The 20,380-nt window shown below is 43.7% G+C and overlaps 1 protein-coding gene across 1 annotated transcript in view; it reads right to left on the bottom strand.

Annotated features, from left to right (window-relative positions):
* LOC144820278 (uncharacterized) overlaps positions 1-20,380 on the bottom strand; it is a 988,894-nt gene that overhangs the window by 585,785 nt on the left and 382,729 nt on the right. Inside the window, exons 12-13 of the mRNA XM_078677866.1 lie at positions 9,922-10,147; positions 9,306-9,431 (exon numbers count right to left, since the gene is read on the bottom strand). Of these exons, the coding sequence (XP_078533992.1) occupies positions 9,306-9,431; positions 9,922-10,147 (352 nt within the window). The remainder of the gene's footprint in view (positions 1-9,305; positions 9,432-9,921; positions 10,148-20,380) is intronic.

Here is a 20,380-nt window from a genome sequence, read left to right as displayed (position 1 = left end):
GATGCCCGACCACATCTATCGTAGTGGACTAAGATGGCCAGTGAGTTAGCTGCACGCACAGTAGTGGCCTCCATGGACTAAACCTTTTTTCCAATGGGGTCTAGACTTCTCCCATCCCGATCCGGGAGAGCAGACAATGGAGAGGAGGGATTCCGTGCTATTCGTTGTGCTGCTTGGGCAATAACCGAGTCTGCCTTAGGCTGACGTATCAGACATGCTGGAGAGTTATCTGGTGCCTTGTATTTCATTTTGAGGAGAGGCAAGACTGCAGGAATAGAGGCAGGAGTCTGCAGGACTTTCAGCCAATTCTTGCCAAAGAGTCAATAATAGGGATAGATCAGACTGGTTTCCTCGGTTGGTCTTTAAAATCATAAAGGAAACAATCATCCTTCTTGGTTTCCATGGGAAGAAGGAACGGTTGTGCTGCTCTTTCCATCAAAACATGAAAACCTCTGAGGTCAACTAGAGGCGAGTCAACTGGAGCAGGAGTTGAAGGAGACTGTATTTGATAGTCATCCCATTATGTAAGGAGTGATCTGTCATCCAATTCTCCCTCCCGGTCATCATCCGTGGTGTGAGTTTCCTGAGGGTGAAGAGACATCGAAGGCACCGGGGAAACTGGTCTGGGTGACCTCAGCACTGTTGAAGATTGAGGAACAGGTGTAGGTGGTACAGAAGAAGCCGACTCAAATGGAGGAAATCGGCGGTAATAGTCATCTAACATGTACTGTAAGTTGTTTAGAAGTGATCGAGGCAATTGCGCCATAGGGTGTGACTGGCGCTATAGGAGTAGTCTCAGGTTAGTAGTCCTCTTCTTGATCTATGTCCTGATATTTAATGAAGAGCTCTGAAGGGCTCCTGGCAGTACAAAATCGGTCATCCTCCTCAGATTCTTCCTCATCAGCCCCATAATCCAATAACTGTTCAGGCAACGTAAGAGGAACTACTGGGGGAGGTATGAACTGGAGAGAGGACTTCCAAAGAATATCCATGCCTTTGAAGTAAGGAAGGCGCTGTTGTCGATGGTGGCAATTGAGTAGACAGTACCATAGATGACCTGGAGGATGCTGTGGCCATTGACGAAGACCAAACTTGAAGATCAGTGCAGGAAGATAGCCGCTTTCACGAGGCAGGCATAGACAAGGTAATAGTCGACGAGGCAGCCGTCGACGAGGCAGCCGTTGACTAGGCTTTCATATTCGTCGTCGATGGTTGGACGACGGCGGTGGACTTCAACTTCTTCGTCGACAAGGCAGTGACTGACGTTGGTCTCACGGACGAGGAAGCAGACAACAGTATCATCTGAGGTTTTGGAGAGGAGAAAGTTGCAGTAGACTTAGTCACCGCGGCGACGGCAGGTGTCGTCGACGAAGTAGTAGTCTAGCTAGTCAACGAGGGACCCCATTTCTGAGGTAAATCTGCCAGAAATGGGTTCTGAAGCCTGAGGTTTCAGTCTCTCGGGGGGGACGAGCGCAGAGTTTTACCCTTACTAGGAGGAGGCGTTTTGGAAGTGGAAGGCAACTCAGCACTCTTAGAGGTGTGCTGTTTCTTCAACACCTTCGCCCCAGAAGAAGTCAACTCTGTGGTGTTAGTCCTCTTCCTAGATGAGGCCGTCCTGAAAAAGGAAACCCTTCCGTCAGATAAAGGGTGGTCTTGATCCTTAATCTTTGGTAGCCACAGAAGTATACGTCCCTCTCTGTCCCTTAGTTTTTTGAGGGAAAGTTCTGCAGATTTTGCAATCTCTCACCTGGTGGTCGGATACAAGCAATAAATGCACTTCTTGTGGGGGTCCTCAGAAAACAGCCAGAGCTTCCCATAAGACTCAAGGTCTAAAGAGATTTATTAGACTAAGACATCATGAAATTAAGAAATTCTGAAGAAACCTGATAAGTACTGAGCAGAGCTCAGGGAGACTCCCTTCACACGACTTGCAGTAGAAAATATGAGAGCCTTAGCCTCAGGGGAGAACATTCTGGAACGTGCGGTCGCCTGATTGGCTGGAGTTTGGAATATATAAATATATAATGACTTGGACGAGTCATGAAAGTGGAAGATATTTTCCTATTCATTTCTAGCTATTTTACTTCCTGGTTCTAATTTACCAAGGATATGACTATTTTATGCATATGTATTGCTATTTTTATGTACCGTAGGACTCCCACATCAATGCAGTAAATAAAGGATAGGTTGCCTGCAGTTGCTCAAACATCTCAAGACCTTTCTAGTGGCCATACCTGTTGTGGTGTCACTAGAATCCGATCATCCTCTGCCTGGTGGCAGAACTCAGCACAGTCAGGGGTGCCTGTGCAAGCCCATCCTCACAAGTGCCTGACTGTCAAATACTTTCTGAATGAGGTTCCTTATAACCATATCAGTTTCCAAACATTTTATATGCTCACAATCTCGGTGAAACACAAGCAGTCATTTGTCTGGGACAGCTGTAGCTTTACTAATGCCCCCCACCCACCCAGGACAGGTTTGTGTTTAGTTTCACCGAAGCATCAGATGTCTCTAATGCATAGGAAGCACTATTTGTGTGTTTATGCATGTGTTCACAAGCTCCTTTTTAGAAGAGGTGACCATTTTGGCAAATGACTAAGCAGTTGACGAAGACACAAAGGAGCTTAAAAACAAAGAAATTGGTTGCATTAGCATAGAGTTAATTTAATTCTACTTTTGTTTTTAGGCTTTATCCTATTGATAACTTTGTGCTTAGATTCAACAGCAACTGATGAAAGGAAGATAGCACTGGCAGCCAATACCTAGGCAAACTAGTTTTGCAGACTTTCCTGGCCAGACTAGAAATTGCTACTAAAGAGTCTAGAATAATCAATTCACATAGATCTCTGAAAGGTACATGCTGCAAAGACGGCAACACCATGGCTCTTGAAGAGTACCTATACAGACTGAACTTGAGTGCTGCAAATGGCGATACATGATGTAGCCTACCTGGAAAGGCAGCCTTAGCAGCTGCTAAACTCTTTAAGGCCTCCAAAAATGGCAGGTCCTTAGTAAAGTCATAAACGTACAAAGTGCACCTGGTAGCAAATGTGCAAGGTCTCCTCTAAGCAATATGGGTAGGTGGAAAGAATGTCAGAAGAATGATCTCATGCAAAGATAACTGCAATTTTACTCCAGAACAGAGGTGGAAGGAGTCCCTAGGGTCACTGTTCCTATTTGGAATACAGCAAATGGTCTGGAGGCTGACGGGCTTGCAAGACACTTATTTCTCTGTACAAAGTTATGTCTTAAGAAAGAATCCATCTGTGAAATATGCCTCAGATCACATGAGGCCAAAGGCTCAAAGTTTATGCATCAGTCAGACTTCGATCAGATTAAGTTAACAAGACTGATTTGGTGGAGTGACTGGAGAAAATGTATGCATGAGACAACATGCATCTCCTGACAGCTTCCGAGGTGGTCTATCCTGCTACCTTGCCACGTAAGGTAGCAGGATATACCACCATAGAACAGGTGAGCATGTTGATGTTCATAACTGGTGCCAAGTGGAAATATATTACCATCAGACCCGGTTTCTAGCAAAATGCTTCCGGAGGCTGATAAATGGTAAAGTTTTCTACAAAAGGCTTAGGTGGACAAACCGCTCTTAAAGAGCCATTTGTGCTTGGTGAGTAGTAATACAGAGGTCCCTCAAAGACAAATGTCTGAGTTCCCATCAAAGTGAATGGATTTGTGTCAGAAGCTCTGAGCAGGACAAAGCTGGATTTTGTAGCTGCAGAGGTTGCTTTGCCACTGAGATGAATTTGCCATCTTGCCTCAGGCCAAGGTTTAACTTTCAGACTTAAGTCACTTTTGGTGCTGTCAAAATACTCCAGCAGGACAAGGTTGGAAGCTGTAGTTGGGACAAGACTCCACGAAGGTTGGTACCTTCCCAGCAAGATCCTGTTAAGCGCCTTTCCAGCATTACAAAAAAGCTCAGAGTGGGACAAACCGGGTTGTGTAGCCAACTTAAGACACAATCTCCCTAGGTATGCCTTAGTACCTTGGCCTGGTCCGCTGGAGATAATGGATCAGTTCACATTTGCTACAAATCCTGAGAACGTTCCTTCCCGCCACTCCTGGATCTCCCCAGGCCCTCAGGGCAGACTTGTAGGCACCAGGCCTCTAGCTAAAGATGTTGCAGCCAGGCACTTTAGGAGTTAGAATTTCTACTTTGCGTCCCTAGCAAGCATGAGCAGTACCTGGATGCGAGTCATGAACATTTAATCCAGTATGGGCTTTTCAGGAGGGTTCTTCACAACTTCAAGAATGTTCTCAAGAGTTGGTTGTGAGGTTCCAATCTTGTGCTGCACACTAGCCACTGGTCTGAAAACGTTTCCTACCCGACCAAGTCTCTTACACTAACCCCACCTCCTTTTGCAGCCCTTCCCCACCTCCTTAAAGTAACATTTCTTAGAAGTCCTCAGTCTAAGACGGCTGAACCCTTCTTCCGCCAGGAGTGTCTGATTCCCTTTAATCCCACTTCCCTATTTAGATGGGATCATCCCCCCTGGCAGTGTCCAATGGGGGATTAGTGTATAGGGTTCCAGTGGTGCTCTTGGAATGAATAGAAGCAGCCCTATTTGGCATCTCCAGGGCAAAGGTGATAGTGCTGAGGCAGACTTTTGCTCAGACAGGGTTTCTGCCTCATACCAGGTAAATACCAGTTGTCTGGTCAAATCCCCTTCCTTCCTGTAGCTAGAAGCCAGTCCATCATCTGCCGTAAGGTCGGGTCATTAAATTTAGCCAGGAATGCATGTTTACCACTGAAGGTGCAATGAGTTGCTGAACTGGCTTTACGCCACTGTAAGAAATCATGATTCTGTTAGTATTTTTTCCAGAACAATGTGAATCTACCTCCTTTTCTTGAAAACCCAGCCCAAACCTACAGAGGTAAAGGGTCTTTAATGCCCTCAATGAATGAGAGTAAGGCCCTTTGAAAATATGTATTGTGCCACTCAGTGAGAGAACTCAACTGTATATGGTTATTTAAAATCTTTACAAAATACACAAAGCAGGAAGAACAATCATAAGTAAACAAATCTCAAGTGACCTAAAACCAATAAGAATATACATAAGATAAACAATTCTTCAAATACTTCTGGGACCTACCCGCATTCTAAATCCATTTAGCAGAATCTATGAAAGGACTAAACAGTGATTATAGCAGCTGTTCTTTTTAATTATAAATTCACTGGCCACAAGTATATTAAAACAATTTGTGAAGTACTTAAAATGCCCATGATTATTTTCATCTCCAAGAAATACCTTTATAATTGCATTTTAACAGAATCCAAAAATCATAAAGAGCAAGCTGTAATAAACAGCCCTATAACCTCTGTCCAGAACGTACAAGCAAGGGGGACTGACGTTCACCTTAGCCAGGTAATAAATGGTTGCCTACATGAGCATATCCCCAACGAGTACTTTCAAAAGGATTTCCTTTGCACCAGGTGTACTGGACAGATGTATATAATATGGGTTAGTGTCTCTTGTTTGTATCCACAAAGCCTGCAGGTTAAATTCTGCAATTGATTTTTCCAAGAGTGAATAAAATCTTTTAATTCCATATTACGAAAGCGTTAATGTGCCACTCATTTTGGGCACCATGCTCTCTGGGATTACATGGTACACACTAGGAGTAACAATACATAAAACAGATTGTCATACATGTCAAAAACACTGGTCATTGAGGTGACCCTGCAGTGCTTTCGACTACAGCCCATTGGTACTTCCGTGACCATCAAACCATCATCTTACCACTGCATGGATGTCTTCAGACTCCCCGGTGCAGCAACAACTGGTCAAAACTGCTGCTTGGCTTTCATTACATTGGCTTGGATCACATTGGCTTGAAGATAAACATCCCCTTGATCTTTGTGCAGCTCAACAAAAAATGCACCAAATATTCAAAATGCACCAAGACAACTGCAAAATGTGGTACCTCTTCATTTTTTTCTTATTATTTTACAAGCCCAATATACCCATCAAGGTTTCTAAATGAAAGCGTACCTTTTGAATCCCCTAAGCCTAGTTGCCCTCCGTCTTAAGAATTCTGCTGACTTAAAAAACACAAGCATTTGCAATGCAATAGATCTCACATTCGCGAAACTTTGAGCTATTGGCATTGTTAAATGACAATGCCTTTTATTTACGTGTTTGTTTTTAAAACAAATAAAAGTCATTGCCATTTACAATGCAAATAACTTACTCTCGCAAATGCAAGACCTATTGCATTGCAAATTCTTGTTTCTATAGCGCCAATCGGGTCCCCCAATGGCTAAATGAATGTGGCCAGTTGAAAGACTGAGTCTCTCTTCAAATTGTTTTTTTGGTAATGTGTTTTAGGGCATCTGAAAAGTAGTGTCCTTTCGTACTTTCAGAGATGAGAATGGTAGCCAGGTTAAAGAAGACTGCACTGCCTAGATAAGTCACGTGGTTTGTAGACATTGCCTGACTCAAATGGTCAACTGCCACTAAACCACAATTAAGAACATGCACAAAGGGGAGGTGAGAGGCAATACGAGCTGATAACTAGTAAGAGAATACTGTGTACAGGTTTGAAAACAATGAGTAAAGGTTGTCGTTGAAGTCTTTGAATGCCTTTATTTCAAGTACGCTTGGTTTGCATCAAATAGATAGCCAACGCGTTTTGTCCAAGCACGGGCTTCTTCAGGGCAAACATTAGATATGCTGAAGACTTGTAAAGAAGAAAAAATCGTAGCACGATGTTAGCATGGTCAGTCCAGTTCGGGACGAGAAATAAAGTCAAAACGGCCTCTGACTATAGGGACCCAACAGTTTTAAAGACATCCAAATTAAGTTTAAGATAGCCTAAAACACAAATGGTGGTTACATTAGCCTATAAAATCCGAAGTTAAAACCCAGCAGTCAAAGGGCAATTGACCTTTTCAATTGTGAGCAGTACCGCTCAAGATATCTATCCCATTAGCAAGAACCATTTGGCTCCAAAATGGCTGTTGTACTCCAGGTGTACTATAAATTGTTGCCGTCAAAAAGCAAGAAAAATTAAGTTTCATTTGACAATTTTACTCATTTAGGAAAATATGGAAGAAGAAAACCTCTCACCCTAGAAGTGAGGTGCAAATAACAGAACCTGTTCAGCCCATGCCATTAGCATCTTCATCCAAGTAACTGCGAGCCATCGGACCCTCAACAGCATCTTCATAAACTTCCATGTTAAAAATCTTCAGCCCCCAGGACAGTTCCCGGTTAATCCAGGAGGTGGGTCTCATAGGATAGCACTTGCCCACTTACCAAATGAAACTGGTATTAAGCGCTCTATTACCACTTGGGAACTACTTAAAGAGCAAGACCAGCATAATTAGCAAGAAAAAGCCACATCTGAAGATATTATCTAAAAATTAAATGGTTCCCCCCAGAAGTATCAGGAGTGTGTTCAACCCTGGCGCTGCAAAGAAAGAAATGGCATAACCTATTCCCTTCTGCCAAATACAAGGGCCAACGCATAGTCCAATCAAAGCAGTTTGGTTGAATGCAACATGAATTTTCTTCAAGTTAGCTAGACCTCTGCTCTCCGCTGCCTGATTACAAATACCAAAACTTAACTCTTTATAACGTCTTCTTCGAAACTTGGAGCCAATGCAAAGGGATAGGACGAGAGGCCATACATGCTCTATTATGCAGAACTAGAATTAAGAGTTGCAACAGTGTTCTGAACAATTTTAGTCTGTTAGAACGGTTTCAGTGAAAAGAACAACCCAAGAACCAGTCAGAAGCGCAAAACTGAGCCCTAACCTTAAACTCGTTTTTTGGTATCTTGAAAGATTACGACTTGAGACAAACATTCACTATTAGTCTTTGACTATTGATTAAAATGTTATTGGTTTTTAAAGTATAACCATTAAAGTGTTTAGGTTTCCCTAAACCATTATTCCTTTTCAAAGAAAAAATGTAGTAACTGGGCACTTTTATTTATTTATGTAATAACTAACCGTTAAATAAGGTATCTGACTAAACGTTAACACCACCTCCCTTGAACTGGGCCTAGACTAATCTACATGGAGAGTCAAGTAGGTTTTGTAGACCGAAGTTTCTATCAAGTACCAAACACCCAGATCAGATGGGAGCACATGCAGCCTCACGTATGAAACTGGGTGATGGTCCCCAAAGTTTCAGAACATAGGAAAGAAGCAGAACGCCTCACCTCCAATTATAGTCTGGGGCAAGGTCTGTGCAAATCAGTAGTGGCAGAAAATGGCTCACAAAAAGTAGCAAGATAGTAGTTGCTACTTGCAGCTCGAGGTTTGGTTGGCAGAATGTCTCCAACGGGCAAAAAATGTGTGCTGGGGATGAGGAAACCCAATAAAGTGTCGTAATTTAATACATGTACATGATCACTGGAGTGCCAATATTACATTTTTTAAAGGAACAACTAAACTTATGTGGAAAGCCTCAGGTGCACTCCTAATATTGATACTTTGGGCGGGAAAGGTTGACTCAATGATTTAATACAAGATCCATGGCTTCCCTCGGTAAGAACCTCGTAGATGAGAAAGCATGATATTGCACCGTTTAATCATACTGTACCGTCAACTTTTAATGACGCGCCGAACAATAATGACATCATGCTGGACAGCTGACTGATCAATGCACTGGAAGCCTTGTGAAAGTGAAAACACGTGTAGGGACATAATGTGTGCGCGTGACAAGCAACGCTGGGGGAAGTCTCGTGAAAGCAAAAGCACACACGTAGGGACAAAAATGCACGCTCATGTGCACAAAGATGACTCCGGGCTGTCCACATGCGCGTGCACTTTTTTTGTCTACGTGTGCATGTTTACCATTGTGAATGGCGAGAGCAGCCATTTCTGTCCATCAGTAAGCGAGTCCATTCAGCTTTTGATAAATTGACCGCAAAAAGTCCTCTGGCGAGAGCAGCGCATCCGCTGCTTTCGCCAGGCGAGACCTAATAAATGCGCAGCTCGATCAGGGGCAGACTTCTGTGCAAAGCAAAAAGGTCCTATCTACATATGTAATGTTAAAGAATGCACTGTGCGAAATTAGTTATAATTCAAAATTTGTTATTGCAAGAGTTGCTTTTTCCTTAGGAAAACCCCGGAACTTAAGTCAATATACATTTCACATGATGTATGGTAGCAAAACAAGACCACATTTAACAGCGACAGGGCCATATCCATATGAAGAGGCATCCATTAATTGTCAGCTTACTTTACTGCACAGAAATTAATCTGTTGCAGGTCACTGATGTTTATTCTAGTGAGAATCATTGTATAAAACCTGCTTCTCGCAAATGAACTCACTTTCACACAGGCCAGAGGGCAGGAGGAGGGTGCCATCTGGGCAAGCACACTTGTAGCCGTGGATGTGAACTGGCGACAGCAGGCAGAGGTGGCTGCAGGCTCCGGGGGCGCATGGAGAGGGTGTGCCTAAGGAAAGGGAAATCATTATGCGGTTGGAACAAATGCCGTACAGGAGTCGAGATGGATCGTTTGGACAGTAATAAAGTCTGCTAGAATACCAAGTTAGTAAACCGCTTTCCATGGTCTTGCATAAAGAGGAGCAATTCAAAGTTCACCCATGCGTTTGATTTGGCAACAGAAGAGTTAAGCACCCAAAGGAAAATACACTAACTACAACAATTCAAATTCTTATAAACCTAAAGCTATGCTGAATAGTTCAGTGAAAACCAAAATGGCTCCCTTATTTTTTAGTATTGGTAAAAATTACTCTAAGGCACCAAATAAAAACCATTACCCCTCAAAAACAGTACAGAAGTTGTGTGTTTATGGAAAAGTACACCGAGCTAATTTGTTCTAGTTAACCACGTAAATCTTCATACATTTTTTAATACATGTTTTCTTTTTTGAAGTCGAGAAGCCGGTGTTCCGACCTCAGAGTCCCTCGAGACGGACTTACCTCTGGGTTGCAGGAGCTCATGGAGCACAGTGAAGGCAGAGATGGAGCCATTCAGCAGGACTTCCTTTTCTTCCGGGTTATTGCTGGGAGCAAACAGCAGCTGAGCCTCGTCTGCCCAGAAGAACCAGCCCTCGAACACTGCCAGCCCCAGCGGGTCCTGGTCTTTCTTCAGGATCTCCGGGAAGGAGAGTCGTCCACTGCCGTCGAGCTTGATGGTCTCTATGGACTGAAGGAAAAGGACCAGGCAGGTCAATCAGAACCAGAACCAGTGCTCGGCACAGGTGCACAGGCGCACAGGCACATACAAGGCCAAAACAGACTACATTAATAGATGCATGCTCAAAAACGAATCAGTTCATCAGTCTACGGATACAAAACATGGCTGCTTTTAAAGAAAATAAAGATTAAGTACAAGTGCAATGTTTTGCACATACACCTGAACTCCATTTCAGAAATGTACATCTGGCAGACGTTCTAACATTACACAAAGGCTGCGTGCACCAACAGCACAAGATTCCGTAACATACACACAGCACAATTACAAGATGTGCATCAAGCATGCGCACTAACAGGACGGACAAGTCAACATAAGAGGAAGCAGTGCAAGCTTCCTTCTCACGCAGGTACACAGCATGACCCACAGCACTGCAGGGTTTTTAGGTCTCGGCTAGCGTAGGCTGCACACATGCGCAGTCTAGCTGGCAAGATTTAATGAGAGAAAGGTATTTTCACTCAGCGAGGTTAAGCCCCGCCCCTCTTTTCATTGATTGGCGTCACCGTTCATACTAAACGGTGTCCAGCCATTGGAGAAGAGGTCCCAGTGATGTACTTCTTTCTCTTTAAGCCCCATCCTTTTCAGACTGGGTTCTTTGACTTACTGCTGTGGTAAAAGCTTTCTTTTCTTTATGGGGCCATCTGTTTCGCCCCATAAAGAAGATAAGAAAGCTTTTACCACAGCAGCAAGTCATGCCGAGCCTGTCGAAGTGGGACAGCTCTAAAAGAAATTTATTTTATTTTAGTATAATCGCGGCACCGGCGCTTTACTTTTAAAATGTTACAAGTAAAGCGCGGATGCCGCGATTATACCAAAATGAAAGAAATAGATGTTTTTTCTATTTCTTTGATTTGGTATAATCGAGTCACTGAATTACCCAGTGTTGACGGTTCCTCGTTTCATAATTTCGCTCCGCAACATGAAAATGATCTTCTGAAAGTTCACACGTGCAGAAGTAAATGTTACTGATTCGTTTGAATAAATGCTAGTCTCAAGTGCTCTGATCCGCATCTGAAGGCGGCCCATTAGCATAACACTGTTTAATTTTCATACGCATAATTAGCCATATATTTAACGCTAATAGCAACACGCATCCTCGCCGGCGTTAAACAGCCTGCGATGTGATGTGGCCTGGGCTGAACTCTTGGCTTCACCTAGGGTGGCAGGCAGGCCCAAGGCCTGGTGAGTGGATCCCGCTGGCGGGCATCTGTGGGAGGCCATCGCCCCCTCCTTGCCCCGCTGAGGGATGTCACAGGCTGCCCCACCTTTCCAGGCTATCCCCATACAATCCGTGGAGCTGTTTCTAGATGTGGCTGACACAGGCTGTGCCTTAAACTGGCACGGCAGTAAGGTCAGCACTCACCTCTTCATTGCACTGAGGTGTGTCGGTGGTCACAGGAAGCGCCCACTCCTCCCAGAGGCGCTAGTGTGCTGCACAGAAGGTTTCACCCGGCAAGGGACAAGGGTGTTAAATGTAAACTGCCAGATCAGTGACACTGGGTAGGAAGAGGGTTAGTGGGGTCTTTCCCTAAATGTCATGCGTGTGTTCATTCCTATCACACAGTGGAACAGAAATATGCGGCACACTCATATGTAGTTTATCTAAAAGTGTCCCGGAAGAAAGCGGATGTTTTCAGGCCACCTTAAGCCCCAGACCACGTGTACATATATAAAGAGGGCCTGGAAAACTCAATGCAATTCAGTGTGACAACGCCGGGATGGACATTTGACAAACATCAAAGCCCCTTAAAAAAGTTTTTTTTTGTTTGACGCAGCAGCAGCACCTGTTCCCCAAGCGCTCCACCCGACGCCAGGATGCGAGATTGGGCAAAGCCCCTTACGCGACCAGAGGGCAGGAAGGAGATCACGGTGGCAGCGGGCCTCTTTGCTGGGAGCAGCGACCATGTGTGTCAATGACCTCCAGATGTGTTTTTTCTCCATCAAATGAGGGGTTACCGGCTCAGCTGCTGGGAGCCCCCCCAAAAGCTTCCCCATGGATTCTCCCGACAGCCCACACCCTGCCTCCACGGCTCCCAGTACCGCTCGGTGCATCCACGGTTATAGACTACAGATATTACAACACAAACAGAACGCTACCTCAATAGATGGCAAAAGATCTGCAACTCTAATAAAAGTATTCCCAGATACTCACGCCTAGGCAGATGCTGCAACCACTGCCACTGATTCCCTTGCCCAGACAGGGAGTACAGGGGGGCTGGGACACAGACACTCCTGAAGTGTGCACAGCCTGCTGCTGTCCCAGCTCTTCCTTGGCATGAACAGAGACCCCCCCCTCCACTACCACTGTGGAGAGACACCTCTGTCCACCCCGTTAAAATATTTTTTATTTTAATCGCATCCCTCTGCGAGGATGTTGCATTTCACTGCGCACTGCACACGCCCAGCGAGCATTCCCCCTACAATACTGCTAATAAAGAGCGCTACGAGCACTTGTGAAGATTCACCCCGCTCCCCTGTGTCCGAAGCCTGGCTGCAGGTTGCAACATTCAGCATTGATGTGTTCCTATCTGATGAATCAGACTGTGAATGAATTAGACATGTCATAATATCCATAACTTGGGCACGGTTTTATGTGCTCAGCAGGGAGTCCCCTTGAAAGCACGGCCAGGAGCATGTCTATCCTTTGTGCAACAAGTGCAGTGATACCGGTGCCCAGGGTGTGGGGAGAAGGGGTTGACTGCACTCCATTGGGATTCTCTTTTAGTATCCAACCAGGGTTGAGAGATTTGCTAGTCTTGCTTGTATTCCGCTCATGGTGCATCCTTGCTTTGTCAGCGGGTGGGGTGCCTGTGCGCGTGTGGGGCTCTGTGCGCGTGTGGGGCTCTGTGCGCGTGTGGGGCTCTGTGCGCGTGTGGGGCTCTGTGCGCGTGTGGGGCTCTGTGCGCGTGTGGGGCTCTGTGCGCGTGTGGGGCTCTGTGCGCGTGTGGGGCTCTGTGCGCGTGTGGGGCTCTGTGCGCGTGTGGGGCTCTGTGCGCGTGTGGGGCTCTGTGCGGGGCTCTGTGTGCGTGTGCAAATGCAATAGGTCTCGCATTTGCGAGAGATTAAGCTATTGGCATTGTAAATGACAATGCCATTTGTTTCTGTTTTCAAAACCAACCCATAAATAAAAAGTTTGTCTTTTACAATGCCAATAGCTAACTTTTTTGACGGCGAGACCTATTGCCTTGTAAATGCTTGTTTGAAATGCAGAAGGCAAGTATAGCAGAGCGACAGTGCACGCTTTCTCTAGACACGCATCAACATTAGCATGGGCAGAATAACTGCAAGTTTTCTTCACACACTGTGTAGGGTAAGCTCCACTCACCAAGTAAGAGAAAGGAGGACAGCGGCACGGCAGATTTACAACATCTACAATAGATCCATATGGGTGCATTTAAATCGAAATTGAATCATTTACCCAATTCATGATTACACTATAGATTTAGAAATACTCAAAGTGTGAATGTGTCTGGCGAAGCGACTGAGCGCTAAAGGTCAGGAGCCCAAGGTACATTTTAGAATCATTACAGTGAGGCAAGGAGAAGCTCAACAGCCACAAGTAAGGTGGAAGCATTCAGCAAACAAGGGCTTCTAAGGGATCTTCTGCACTGCAGGATTTGAGCAGGTTTTACGTCAGTCTGGCTGCTGCTCCAGACCCTGCTATAGAGGCCAGCCTTCTGGTCTTTGGCCCTGCATCTCCTAGTCTCCAGTTTGGCAGTTGTTTGGCTCCCTGTGTGGCACTGTCGACCTGAGATTGCCAAATTCCCGTCTAGGAATGCAGGGATGTTGCTTTTGAAGTCCTTTACAGAGACACAGGATGGTTTTAAACAGGTTTGCAGCTCCACAGCTGGAGCCAGCACGGTTACTGCAGGGAGGGGTTGCCTATTTCCTACATGACCATGAGGAGACCAGCAGCAGTATTAACAACTCAATTCATGGGTAGCAAGGTAGCGTTAGAAGGATAAGTAAAGCATTTCCTCTTGGACAAAGACCATGTCCTGGTGCTCACTCCTCCATTGCCTTCTGGGAATGCTCCATGTCCGCTATCCGCAGTCCCAGTGTCACCAACAGACTTTCCAGAAGGTGCCAGGCATGGCCAATGGCCACACCTGTGAGCGTGATGTATAATTATATTCCAACTAAAGCACTTCGTGGAAGGCTGAATGATACACCACCCACTCAGTCAACATGGATTACATGAAACTGAAGCACCACTCTAGAAGGAACCAAAGTGCAAAGAGTATATTTTGAAGACTTGGTAAACATAGTTCATGACTTCTGCACGGTCAAGCCAGACTTAGAAACAAAGCTATATTGCCACTGCAGTTAGCCTGTAGTAATGCAGATTTTATGTGCATAAAATGCATAAGTATTGTATGCAACTGTGTGTAATTAACATAACTGCTGCTGGTCAGTAACTAACCACCTATCCTGAGCAGTTTGTTTTTGTTTTACAAAGTTTCCAATTTGCTCACAATAGGGTCACCTCTACAAGTCCATTACACATTGTAATGTAGGCTGTCAACAAGGTGGGATATCACCAGTGATTGCCCTTTTGACAATAGATGGCATGAGTGAGGGGCTTATGGTGGCATCGCTTATAGCTGAGGCACGGTCTCCATTTTAGTTCATCATAACTTGTATTCAAAATACATTTTTTAAGCAGAATTTGTAGTTTAATATAACGGTTACTGATGTTAGATACCATAACTCCGCTTAACCTAAGTTCGCAGATTTTACATGGTATACTTAAATTAAAGCATGGAATTAACCTTGCCATCTGACAACACCCCCTTTCCCTGTATTCCCAACTCCCAGTACCTTCTCTGCAGAGTTGCACCCACAGCCAGTGCAGTGGGATCTGGACACGGCGCAGCTTTCAACAGGCTTGTATCCAGTTTGGATATGGAGAAAAATGTGTCACTACCTCTACATAACCCATTTGGGATATCCTACATACACCACATACGCTCCCGGTTATCCCCAAACTGCCCAAATGTGTCCTCTGGGCATGCCCTGCACCCACATCGCTTGCTCCCAGTGACCACAATGCCTGCTTGACAAAGATCATGGTTTGGTTTTGAAAGAGCGCAAATTTGCTCTGTCGTTTGTAGGGATGCATTATAATCATGAATAGTCCGTACCCGCATATAATCTATAGATCAACCTTTGGGCCAGTAGATTGTGTATTGTAATAACATGCAAAGTGAAGTGATAGGCATATTCTCGGATAACGTGGAGAAATCAACATTGCAATTACATACGTTTAGATGAAAACCTTAATTTGAAGAATTTTAAATGTGACTAATGAACGTATATCATTTATATGCTTATGAAATGCATTGATTTAAATGTGCTCCATAACCGTGATCATGTATAAGTGTTTATGAATTTACGCACCGTTTGGTGACCAAATTCTGTATGCCTAAAGTGTATTTCTCCCAGAGGCTCATGTTAGATTTGCTAGTAACATTCATGTGTATGCAGAATTTGCAGCTCCCGTTTCCCCACGCAGGTGGAGAAATGAATCTGTCAGCTAGAATAATGTCGGTTTTAGGAGTTCGGCTTAGGAAGCAGAAGCATTGAACGGCGATACTGCTAATGTGGGATGGTGTTCTCACCAGAGAAAGCCTGGGAATCAAGGTCATTGAGCCAAGGCCTGGGAGCATCGCTGCCACATGGAAAGTTACCTTCGAGGTGGTGTCTTGAGTGGATGGGGCGATATTGCACAGCATTGTGGGAAGTCTCACCACTTTTTGTATTTGAGTTAGGGACAGTCTGGGAACCTCTGCCTTGCCTAGAGAGAAGAGGGCATCTTAGAATGAGCTCTGTAGCTTTATGCTGCTTGACCGACTCAACGTGAGCGGTCTCCTTGGAAGGCCTTCACATGCTGAGACCTTTTCACAACTTGCCTTGGGAAAGAGCTAAGTAGGGATGTCACGTTAGCGAGAATGTAGGGACAGAAATGCTTTTTACCTATGAACCTCCAATGTAGAGGACACTATATTGGAGAAGTCATCTTTTGCATCCTGATTCTCGAATTAGTTATTCTATGTATGCTGCATGGTATTAAATTCATCTTGTAGATTTGGCTTTGTATTATTTCCAATGTATTTCTATACCCTCGTCCTGAGGTGGTTGTCTGTCCAGCTGTTCTTGGCTTTGTAATAAATCTAATTTAACTTTGGTTAGAGTGTCGGTGATCCTTCAGAGTCATGGTTCATTACAACTGAAATGTGTAGTAAATAGGTCCACGCTTGAAGGTAGTTTTCATGTAGTTTTATTGAGCAGATATGTTAAGTCAGGTACAAGCTCAATAGGAGACTTAAGGGACCTAGGGGAGACTTAGTGGAGACCTAAGAAGAGCTAGGAAGAGACCCCACCAGGAGCTCCTATCCAGGTGCTCATCCCATCCAAACTGTCACTCTCCAGTCAGAGTACCAACATTCTGACTGCTGCATTTATGAACATTCTAAAGATGGTAGAAATGCATCACATTGGGAATGATAGGATATTACATATCCCCCTTTCTTATATAAAATTTAAAAGTTAAAAACATCATTTTAGAAACAGAGAAATGAAGTCAAGAAAAGTGAGCACAGGAAAGAAAGAATTAGCGAAATAGGAATAGAAGAATGGAATTAAAATTAGAAACCACAGAATGGAATTAAATATACAAATCATCCTCCTTTCTTAAATAGCAGAAAAGAAAAGATTAAATATGAAAAGCAACTCCATGCACACTTACTGGCCAGAATAGGAATGAATGGAGATTGAACATTTTTGAAAGTATAGAATTCAGAAATGCAGAAAAGAAGAATAAGTAGAAAAGAAGATGAGGAACAAAAAGAAGAAACCTCATCTAAACACCATTAACCTAAAACAAAATACAAAATTAGTAATGTAAAGGTAATAGTGCAAGAACATTTTTCAAAATACGATAAAACAGAACATATTTAGCAATAAGTGCATGGGAGCACCTAAATAGAACTAAACTCAAGCTAAATATGATATTAACACAAAATCTCATTTGCACAGTGCACCAGACTATGAAAAGAACTTACAGGCGTTGCAAATGTGCACAAAATAAAGCTGGGCAACCAGCAGATATGAGAAAACTTAAAATAAGAGAAGTAAAAAAAAACTTTCAGTATCCCAAGTATAACTCCTTGTAAGTAAACTAATTTGGCACCTACAAACTCGAATGTGGTGCTGTTAGAAACTAAAAGGACAATGATCCTTAACAAAACACAGATATACAAAATTTTGAAGGGATCTGCGTATAGACACAAGATGAGTACAATTACAATCTAAAGGGAGTATGACCCTATATGAATCACATAAAAACTACTAGTGTGATCTGTGTATGGATAACTAACGTGCACTGAAGAAAACTAAAGGGTGAAAACCCTACGAAACACAGAAAGAGTCTGTGTATGGACAACTGATGTGCAGCACAAAACTAAAGGGACTAAAGCCCTAAGCAAATACAGCCAAAATAGTAGAGGAAAAATACACAGCTGTAATAAGATAAAGGTTGGATACCAATTAAAGTGTAAAGAAAATTAAGTCACTGCAATATAGAAAAATATAATCCATACTGTAAAATGTATAAACAATAAAGACCAGGCACATAAAGGAGGGACCAGTGAAAGAGTGTGCGCACCACCCAACACTGAGAATAGACCAAGAAAAGGAGACCAGCTCGCATACATAACTACCCACACCATAAATGTGCCCAAACACTAAAATATGACATCTCACCAAACTACCACATACAAAGGCAAATAAATTAGCAGTGAACATTATAACGGACACATCACCAACTAGAAAATAATAAATCAACGTTAAAAGGATGTCAAATGGCAAGAAAATTAATTCAAAGAAGATAATAAGGAAGCTAATATTGTGCACACGAAAACTAAGACATGTCTGTGCCTATAAATTTTATACACCAAAACTAAGCAATGTCAGTAATGTAACTGCAACACAAAGTAGTAAATAAATAACATTGGCTCCGGTGAGCGATCTCACCCGAGGTTCCGTGTATACTGTTCCTTGTAGATATTGATGAGTACACAGAAGCCGACGTGGACTCTGATCAGCCAAGTATAAAGTAATTGTAACTATGAGTGAAGACTCCTCCTCTCCACCGTTCATCGAAAAATGTATGTGAAACTTCATAGTTAGTATTTTTGAAGGTATACATTGGTGTGTATATTACCCAAAGAAAAGCAAATGTCTTTATATTCACGCGTAGATTGTAAATATTACGAGTATGTTGTTATGACGACTTAAACATATACAAGATGGCTGCCATGTTGGTCGTAGCAGCATGAGATGCGTGAATGACGCGTCTGTCAAGGTCGGCGTTACAGGCGTCACAGGAGAATCTCGCTTCACCAACTCCCCTAAGTATTCCACAGACGTCATCAAACGGGCGGCAGGCGGGAAGGAGTGAAGATCTCCCGTGATCAACCGTCGACCAACGGTCATCCAGGAAGGTGAGCAAACAAGCTACGAGTGGCGCTGGAGACCGAGACCATTTAGAGTCCAAACTCGGATGTAATAGCGCAGCGCTCCTTTGAATGTTTTAGTAGGTACTAGAATGCTGAGAGCAGAGGCTCCTCAGACCGTAAATCTTGCCACATTAGCTGGTGTTGGAAATTGAGTCATAATAGCGCAGTGTTTTCTTGAATGCGCCAGCAGGTACTTAAAATTCACTGTCAATGTATTTTTTAAATCTGTACCATCTGTGTTAGGGCTGTAGACAAGACAATACATTTGTGTATAAGCTTCTATAATTTTTGCTGTCAATGAAAAACTTCTAGTAGATGGCAGTGACGTTGAAGTATTAAAACTTTTCAGAGTCAAGTTAAATAATCGCCTCCAGCGTATTTTTAGATTCTTGTAGTCTTATCTTTATAATTGCCAGATGATGTGACAAACACTGGTAGATTGATGCAAGCGACTGGTTATTTTACACATATCTTTCTTACTTTGAAAACGCTGCCAGTTATTATTTAGTGCAAAGGCATGTTGTTAGAAGAGCTTACAGAGAATAGACTCACCAGACGCTTGAACAACTGGCTGCTGTGGGCGACGGTGTCAGGTCACTGGTGGGGTCTCGGTGCCAGTTGGGGCGTCTTGAGTGAAATTCAGATTAACTTGTTCTTGCAACTTGCTTGTAGTATCTGTAGAGGTGCTTGAAGTAGGTTCTTTCAGGATCGTCGCCAAAATAATGTAGTAAATAGGTTCACGCTTGAAGGTAATTTTCATGTAGTTTTATTGAGCAGATATGTTAAGTCAGGTACAAGCTCAATAGGAGACTTAAGGGACCTAGGGGAGACTTAGTGGAGACCTAAGAAGAGCTAGGAAGAGACCCCACCAGGAGCTCCTATCCAGGTGCTCAGCCCATCCAAACTGTCACTCTCCAGTCAGAGTACCAACATTCTGACTGCTGCATTTATGAACATTCTAAAGATGGTAGAAATGCATCACATTGGGAATGATAGGATATTACAAAATGCTTAATTGTCTAATGATTCTCCCTCCCCTCCACACTTTCAAGCAGACAAAGACAATTGCCAGGGTTTCCAGAGTAAGTCTAGAATGTGGAACCCGGCTCCTTTAGTGCATTCTCCTCTTGGGACTGCAGAGCCCTGCACCACTGGGCAAAAGTTTGTGGTTGCTGTGCTCACCAATGCATAGTAGTAAGCATTTTCCCCCAAAAACGGGCCAGATACATATCAATGGAAGGTTTGAGAAAAATAAAAGTCACTCAATTTTTAACAAAAACAGTAAATGTGTTCTTTACTCAGCATTTTTTAAGGGCGATGAGCCACTTCTGGGAAGGCTCGAACTAAATTCTTGACTACTGGAACAAGAGGCATTGTGATCTCACATACTGCTAGTAGTGGATGAAAATGGGGTAAGGCAACACCCACTGGTAGCTATAAAGTAATTAAAAGCTATCTGCGAACACTGTACTCACAAGGCGCTAATCATCCACAGACACTGAAATTGAGGGGAATTGATCTACCAGATCTGTCTCCAGAACAAAAAAACTGATGGACAGCCATTGCCCAGAGGAGCTTGGTATATGACTTTACTGTTTGCCCTGGTGGCTGAGCTCTTGGCCTGTATGCTGCCCAGCTGGCAGGACCCTCGAGGAATACAGATAGG

The sequence above is a fragment of the Lissotriton helveticus genome, chromosome 2_1, assembly GCF_964261635.1.
Source record: "Lissotriton helveticus chromosome 2_1, aLisHel1.1, whole genome shotgun sequence".
Lineage (NCBI taxonomy): Eukaryota > Metazoa > Chordata > Amphibia > Caudata > Salamandridae > Lissotriton > Lissotriton helveticus.
The sequence above is the reverse complement of the archived record's forward strand: the minus strand, read 5'-3'. Positions and strand labels throughout refer to the sequence as shown.